At 46.6% G+C, this 8214-nt stretch overlaps 2 protein-coding genes across 3 annotated transcripts in view; one reads left to right on the forward strand and one right to left on the reverse strand.

The window, feature by feature from the left end:
- insyn1 (inhibitory synaptic factor 1) overlaps positions 1–5731 on the reverse strand; it is a 33909-nt gene extending 28178 nt beyond the window's left edge. The window contains exons 1-2 of one of the 2 annotated variants that reach the window (XM_008310966.3): positions 4705–5731; positions 2855–4399 (exon numbers count right to left, since the gene is read on the reverse strand). In XM_008310966.3, the coding sequence (XP_008309188.1) occupies positions 2855–2998 (144 nt within the window). In that variant the 5' untranslated portion in view covers positions 2999–4399; positions 4705–5731. Of the gene's footprint in view, positions 1–2854; positions 4481–4704 lie in introns of those variants that run through there. The other variant, XM_025055419.1, reaches the window with a different exon arrangement.
- The window catches only part of LOC103379417 (lysyl oxidase-like 1), a 146937-nt gene that overhangs the window by 65193 nt on the left and 73530 nt on the right, over positions 1–8214 (forward strand). The window lies entirely within an intron of this gene.

The raw sequence follows: 8214 nt of genomic DNA on the forward strand, positions 1-8214 counted from the left end.
TTGTTTCTGTCACCCCCCAAACCCCCCCCCGCCCCCCCCCCCCGACCCCTGACCCCCACCTTCATTACTGGCAGCTGTATTTTAACACTCCTTTCACTTTGTTCATTGAAGACCATTCAATATGACACACAGACCAATGGGATCATTTAAAAATTCCTCTGTGGATCAAAGTCACTCTTTTCTTTAAGGTCCATTTGTATGATTTTCCCAAACTTTCACGGTGTCATCGACAAAGCTGTTAGTCAGATGTTTTATAAAAAGCTGACGAGTGGAAGATGCCTTTTCACCTGACGCCAGTGTTTTCCTGCTGCTCCTCGGCTCCTGTCCTAAGGCGACTGGAAGCTGAATGGAAACATTCTCCAGCATGAGCACAAGGATGTGCTAGAAACAAGAGCAGAGCTCCTGTGACCTGAACATTCTGTTCCCGGACGGTAATTGCTGTTTTCTCTGCTTGTAGTCGCTCCACTAGTTTGGAGCTTCAGGTCCTAAAGTCCTAATTTTATCCTGTCTTTATTTGTGTGGAGACGGACGTTTGATGTTGATGTCACTTAAATGCAGCGTTTGAACGAGCGCGTGTTCGATGCTAGTTGTAGATGTTGCTGCAGATCTGAATGTTTAATTGGTAAGACTAAGATGGAGACTTCTTTTTCCAACGTCTTCTACGTCCAAGGCTGATGTGAATGATTTCCACTATTATTATTACAAATGGGAACTTTATCAGGGTTTTACCTCCTGCTGTCCTTCCTGTGGACTCCAATGTTACCTTTCATAAAGATGTGTAACAGGACTGACCAGTGAAACAAGCTGCGTTTTAACGAGGCCTGGAGTGAGGTGGTTGTTGGTGGACATATGGTCCACGAAGGAACATCTGGTCTGTGGTGTCTGTAGTACATGGGCTGGAGCTGTGCCAGACTGGACGCTTCATCCCTTCCTATTACATCAGCCTAGACCTGCCCTGTATATGGATGGATGGATGGATGGATGGATGGATGGATGGATGGATGGATGGATGGATGGATCTGTTCTTTTTTGAATTATTTAGGTTACAAACATCATCATTAGTATTTGTCACAGCGACGCCCAGAGTGAAGGACAAACTTATCAGTGAAGTTTAAGGCTCCATATTGGTTGGTTGGTTGGTTGGTTGGTTGGTTGGTTGGTTGGTTGTATTGAGTATTTTCCTGTTTCAGTTGATAACTTGTAACTTCTGCTCTGGTTCGATTCACGCAGGGTTAATGATTTGGACTACATCAAAGGAACATTGGCTGTTGTTTGATACGTTGAACTTTCAGTTCACACCTCCTTTGATTGTGAGGAGGAAAAAAAAGGAGGAAAATTGATGAAAAAGGAACATTTTAGTTTTAGTTTTAGAGGCGTACTCTCTGTCAGCTGTGGTTTCTCCTCTTCCCTAAACAGATCATCATCATCATCATCATCATCAGTCATTACTGCTGTTTCAGCCTCCAACATCTACTGACGGGGCAGTGACCGTCCTCTTTATTTGTCTTAAAATGAAACGTTCATCATCAACACTGATTTTGTTTTGTCATCTGTGGCTGATTCTCACCAACCACTTCATTGTAAGGTATTGATATCTGAATCACACCTCCCACTTCAGTGGGCCGATGCTTCAGCCCTGTCTATATGTGGAATTCTGTTTTCCCAGTTAAAAAAAAAAAAATAATAAGGTTGAGGTGTTGTGCAGAGCCCCCTCTGAGGGACCCAGGATGAGAAGAGTAATATGCGTTGGAGCTGGCAGAGGCTGAGGTTGTGTTTTTGTTTATAAATAGCTCCAGCAGCTTTATTCCACTTTCAGTTGTCCCATAATCATCAATCACTCCTGCTCACCAGAGACACGGTGCACTGTTGGCTGTGGCCTTGCACCTCCAAGTGTGCAAGTACATAAAGTAAAGCATGGTAACGGGGGGGGGGGGGGGGGGGGGACAGGATGATGAAGTGAGTTGTGTGAGTGCGGCCGTTGCTGTTGGAATATCTCTCTTTCCTTTTCCAGTCGTTACTGCACCATCATCCTTTGATTCAGTTCTTTCAACATCTGGCTGCACACACACACGTTCACACACACGTTCACACATCCTCTGATTACAGGCAGGTTGAGGTGAGGTGCTGAGAGGCTGTGTGTGGACGGACACGCCGCTTGCTCTCCTTTTTATTTCTCTCTTTCTCTGACTGAAAGAACTCACTGTTGAAGAGGCTGCAGTGATCAAGGCCGTGTTCTCATCACACACACACACACACACCTTTACAAATGTAGCCTGAGCATAAGCCAACACACACACACACACACACACACACACATATTTGAAGTCAACAGAGCTGTGAACACACGAGACAAGTTTTAGTATTACCACAGCAGTGAAAAAAAAAAAAAAAAAAAAGAGAATAAGTCCAGCTGATCCTTGACAAAAAGCTTATATAACAACTGCAGCAGCAAGTCTGACTCCAGCATCACTCTGTTATCTCTCCGCCTGACTTTGCTGCTTTTTTACATATGCTGCACCTTCACATCACACCAGCAGGAACACAAAGGCCTTTCATCACAGCTGATGCAGAGCCAGAGGTGACAGAATAAAGGCAGCTCTCATCAGCTTTAGATAAACATATCAACATATATCAACATATCAACATATATCAACATATCAACATATATCAACATACTTGGTTAGATCCATCCTATTCTGATGCACCACCACCTGGCGACCTCACCTCCATCCTTTCCTACCTTCCTGCATCCTTATTTCCTTCAACTGTCGGGCGTGTCTGTGTGTGTACCTGTGTGTGTGTGTGTGTGTGTGTGTGTTAAAATGCCTAGTGTGTGAGGTCACTTTGAACTCACCTCCCGGAGTTCCTTGGCCACATCCTTGAGCTCTATCAAAATGCCTTCTAACTGTTCGATCACCATCTTCATGTGGCTGCGGATGCGTTCTCTCGGGCTGGGGGTCTCAGAGGTGTCCCGGGCCGGAGCTCTGCTGAGGGACATCCTTTACAGGGTGAGGTGGGGACAGCGGCCAACAGGCTGTGGGCGTGGGGGAGCCGAGTCGGGGTCCATGTCTTTGGCTACAAGGAGCCTCGGTGCTACTGATCCGAACAGGGGCCCCGTTCACGCAGGGAGATCTCAACATCTTAAAAGCACCTTGGCAGCCAAAACACCTTGCCTCTCCCACACACTGGGCACACGGTCACTCTGTGACATCCATGCCCAAAGGCTTCCAAGAATGAGGATGAATCGAGCATTGGAGAAGATGAGCACAGTAAATCCATTGAAAGGTAAAAAGGAAAGAAACGGCGTCTGCAGCTAGTTTTTACATAATCATGTTGAACCGGCTCGTGGTGTCATGGTGTTTGTCTGAAACTGTTCTCCAGCAGATGCTTTTTCAAAAGCCTGTCTACACAGAGGGGAAAAAAACAAACCAAAAGACTTCTGCTTCAAAATGTCCTGAACAGTGTGTTTTACTGGTGATACACAGTGGTGTAATCGCAGGCTAACGAGCTACGTAGCATAGATAGAAAAATAGAACTCCCAGCAGTGGCTCAATTTTCAAAATTATCCTGTTCTACATTATTGTTAGCCAGAGGGGACGAGATTTTCCGTCTCAGTGTCGTCCCTCAGTGAGGGTTACTGTCTTTATATAAAGGAAGGACAAATCCTGTTCAAAAAGGGGGATTATTCCTCTTTGCAATTTGCCATTCCCTCCAGGAAAAAAAAAAAAGAAGAATAAAAAAGATTCTCAGTAGAAACTTGTGTCAAAATAAACTCTGCCTCAAGTCCGTGTTCTTTTCAAATAATGACTTAATGGAGTTGTCCTTCATTTCTCTCCCAGGCCAGAATAAAAGGTAGAGCATCTAATATCAGCCCAGAGCGGGGCTGATTCCAGGGGCTGTGGGATCAGGATGAATTGATTTCTAAGCCGGCGGAACGTGACTTGTGAAGGGATAACGAAACAATCATTGTTGATGAGACACAGTTACAGAGAGGGCTGGAAGGTGAACAAGTGCCTTCCCTGGGAATTTGGGGAATTTGGGCTGGAGCTCTTTCCAGTGAAACGCTGACCCCCAGCAGTCCACATGGGCTGTGCCCTGAAACCCAGGGAGCAGAAAGAGTAAAGGATTCTCTTCTCTCCTTCAGTTGTTGCTACGGGAACCCAGTCTGCCTTCTTGTGCTGTGATTGGTTAATTATTTGACTTCTAATCCGTGTAGTGTGTGTCTTTTCTCTGAACTCTTTTCAATGAGGCAGTGAGTGCAGAGCCATCCAGCCACACAGAATAAATCCAGTCCAGGCTTCCCAGAGGAGCCCCGTACAGCAGGCAGGGGAGAGAGCTGCTCGCCAATTCCAGGGCGATGCCACTGCCACTGGGCGTGCTGGCCAATCACTCATGGCACCTGGACAAACGGGAAGGAAATCAAGCTCTTATTCTGTGCTTTCATCCTGCCGACATTTCTCTTCCTGGATTTTTTTTTTTTTTTTTTACATCTTAACAACATGAAAAAGTGGAGCTGACAAGGAGCCTGACACCAATGAACTACATTCACACACACACACACACACACACACACCTTTTCTCATCATCCGTTTTCTGTTGCTATGCCCAAAACTCAGAGTCCACACAGCAGGATCATCAGAACTACACACACCGTTATGTACACAGTACGTAGCAGTCACACACACACACAGCAACAATACTTACTGTCTTGACAGAGAGAGCCTTTTATCAGCAGGGTTATTTAACTCTGAGGTTATGTCTCATCAGAGGAGGAGTAGAACTGGAGGATAAAGCTGTGGAGGAGGAGGAGGAGGAGGAAGAGGAGGCAGGCAGCATGAGAAAGGAGCGATGAATGGCCCTGAGAGCTCTGGGAGAATAGAGAGAGGAGGCTGATGATGACTAAGAGCCAGAGTGGTGAGGGCAGCTCCTGCTCCTGCTCGTGCTCCTGCTCCTGCTCCTGCAGCTGCTCCTGCTCCTGCAGCTGCTCCTGCTGCCGGTACCATCACTCAGATCCCATGGCTGCTGAGAACCAGCCCCCGTCGTCGTCCCTGTCACAGTCAGCCTGCACAGGAAGCAGCGCAGAGAGAGTTGCCAAGATGCTGTTGCAAAGAAGAATCTGTCTGATTCCGATGACACTCTCTCCACGCCTGCGTCTCTCTCTCTCTCTCTCTCTCTCTTCGTGTCTGTCTCAGCCCGTTCTATCAGTCCTCCCGTGTCCCTGTCTCTCTGCCCCTGCGCCCTCACTCTGTCCTTGCTGACTGCCGGATGAAGGGAAGCTGATGCCAGAGTTTATGGTGGGGCTCAGGTTGCTGCCATCTCCACTCCGCTGCTCTGCTCTGCTCTGCTCGGCTCGGCTCGGCTCTGTGGAGGAGGGGCTTGCTGCTTTAAAGGCACAGTGAACAGTGGAGTCCCTCCTCTGCCTCCTTCATCTCTGCTCCTCCTCCTCCTCCTCCTGTTGGCATCCACTGTCCTCTCACCATGTCTTTCTACCCTTGGTCACAGTTTTATCACAGCTGTTTTCCATCTTTCTAAAACTGAAGTCTTTTCTGGTTTGTTCTTGTCCCCTGACGTCCAGGCGGTGTCCAGGGACGCCGTGTCCAACATTCCTCTGCTGTTGCATCATTAATACACAGGTTGGCGCCTGATGACCTCATCTGACTGAAATACAAAAATGGAGTGGGAGGGACAACATGACTTTTGTGTCTTTGTCCTCCTTATCAGTTTGATTTTCTTCAAGCAGCTCCTCCTCCTCCTCCTCCTCCTCCTCCTCCTCCTCCTCGTCGTCGTCGTCGTTTTACCACAGGCATTTATCTAATTATAAAATGGGATTTATTCTGGAGATAATGTTAGTAAAATCCATATTAGGACCTGAGTAGAACGCTGCTCACTACAGGCTTTAGTAAAACACAGTAGTCGACCGCCGAAGGCTACGTTTATTCCTCTGCATGATATTAAAGAGAAACTTTGAGTGGTTTGAAGTCTGGTCGCTCGTCCGTGTGGTCGTATCTGGGACAACATCAGTCTCTTCTATTCTCTGATTATTGACAAACATAAGATCTAAATATATTTCATCTCTTTCCCATAAGTACACAGTGACATATATATATACTGTATATATATGCTGTATATATATAAATCCCGTTTTGAAAATCAATGAGCGTGATGAGAGCTTTTTTTAGTTGTGTTGACCTCAGCAGAAGTCTCACCTAAAGCCCTCATTACAGTCTGTGCTGAGTGCAGGGTTGGTGGAGGGAGGCAGGGCTCAGAGGCCCAGCTAATCCAGCCGCTCTTACAGGCATGATGGCCTCGTCAATATGCTGCTGCTGCATCTTAAAGAAGCTGCAGCTCCACAGAAGGGCTGGCTAAAAGAGACTCAGGGGAATGCTTTGCATGCTGCAGTTTATTCTCTTAACAGCTCTCAAGGTTAACACTTTTCACTCCCATTTTTTTCACTCCGCTCTCATTTTTGTCTGTCCTCGGTGCAGATTCTTTTTTCTTCTAGAATGGAGTGAAAAAAGTATTCAGGTAAAGTATTAAAGTAACAAAATAAAAAAAAATGGGCACAGAGTTTTGTTTATGAGACTCCACAACTGTCTCGCAGCCATAAACCGTAAATCACGCCTGCTTAGACGCAGAAGGTCATGGGTTTGAGTCCAAGAGGAGCCACCAACTGGTAACACAACAGTTTCCTTAGTGTGGTGTCAATAAAAATCCAGTTATTATTAGTGATTCCATAGTGTGTGGTTATCGCGCCTGCCTTACATGTAGAAGGTCCTGGGTTTGAGCCCCAGAAGACCCCCCCGGCGCTCTCCTGTGGCAGCCTGTAGGGGTTGCTAAGAATCACACTGGATTCTTTTATCCACCAGGGGGCAGAATACATGAGATCAGTTTTTAAAGGAATTGATCATTTTAATTGATCATGTTGATGATCTGTAGGTCTCAGGATCGTACGTATCAAATATGGTTCAAATGGATTTATAGAACCAGGGGTTTGACATCATCAGATGTGACTCAGCTCTGGGCTGTAATTGCATCTGAATATGATTGATTTGTTTACTACACCAGCGTGGCTGTAGTCAGGTCACAATCCCTTGGATGTCGTCAACCCCAAGATAATCTGACAATCTACTTTACATCAGGCAGCCTATCAGGCAGCCCCGACTCATGACTGTGAAGCCCAGCACACAGGTGTTCAAATGTTCAAATGTTGTATTCAGTGAAAAACAGATAAGGCATGAGGCTTCTGGTTCACCATGTTTTCCTGAGCAAAGGAAGCTAGGCTACGAGCACGTCACCCAGTTTAATTTGGAATCCTCGCTGCACTCACAAAGGAGGTCAGACAAGGAGAAACAAGTTGTCAGACGTAGTAAAAAGAGATTCGTCATTTCTCCCCGATGACTTTAGACGATATGAAGGCTTTTTCTTCTGGTTCTCTACCGTATGTGGGTTCTACCTGGACCATGTATTGAAGCTGCCTTCCTGTGGTTACAGTTGGAGAATGAACCACCGAGCGCCGCTGCCCTGCACGCACATCTGTTCACTGTTTGGAAGCTGGACGCCATTCTGACTTTAATTGGACCAAAATGGATTCTCCTGTTGAACTCACTGGGCCGTGGTCAACAGGGCAGCGAGGTCCAAACATTGGCACGGAGCGAGGTTGTTTTGTGGTGACTGGTCCACCAGGACACAGCTGTGTTGCTGATTGGTATTAACAATCGCAGGTAGTTAAATCAAAGTACCACGGTCGCCTCCTGAGTTAACATGAACATGAATGAACACGTGGGAAAATCAAACTTTTTCATACGTGTTCAACATGATCATTCATTATTTTTCTGTGCCTCACGCTGCCGCGTTACATTTCAAAGCATTACTTGTCATCACGCAGCGTCAGCAGAGGGAATTGTGGGTTGACAGGCGGACATACTGTAGGCCCTACAGTCAGACCCTGACTGTGGTCTGTCTGTGGCTGTGGGGACATTGAGTCCACTACTGGGTGGAGACTTTGCTTCAGCCACAGGCACTGGTCGGTTCATCAGCTGGTTGTTGTGTTGACCAGTGAGCAGGTTAGTATCATATTATAGCAGGTCATTTACTGAAGTGTTGGTCTCAGTGGAACGGTTCACATTAACGTTGTTTCACTGACTTCATCTGCTGTCAACAGTTGGGCTTTTTTTATGTTTTTGTCAACCACAGAACACCCCCCTCCCACCCCCC

This window comes from Cynoglossus semilaevis, chromosome 5 (genome assembly GCF_000523025.1).
Source record: "Cynoglossus semilaevis isolate Cse_v1.0 chromosome 5, Cse_v1.0, whole genome shotgun sequence".
Classification (NCBI taxonomy): Eukaryota; Metazoa; Chordata; class Actinopteri; order Pleuronectiformes; family Cynoglossidae; genus Cynoglossus; species Cynoglossus semilaevis.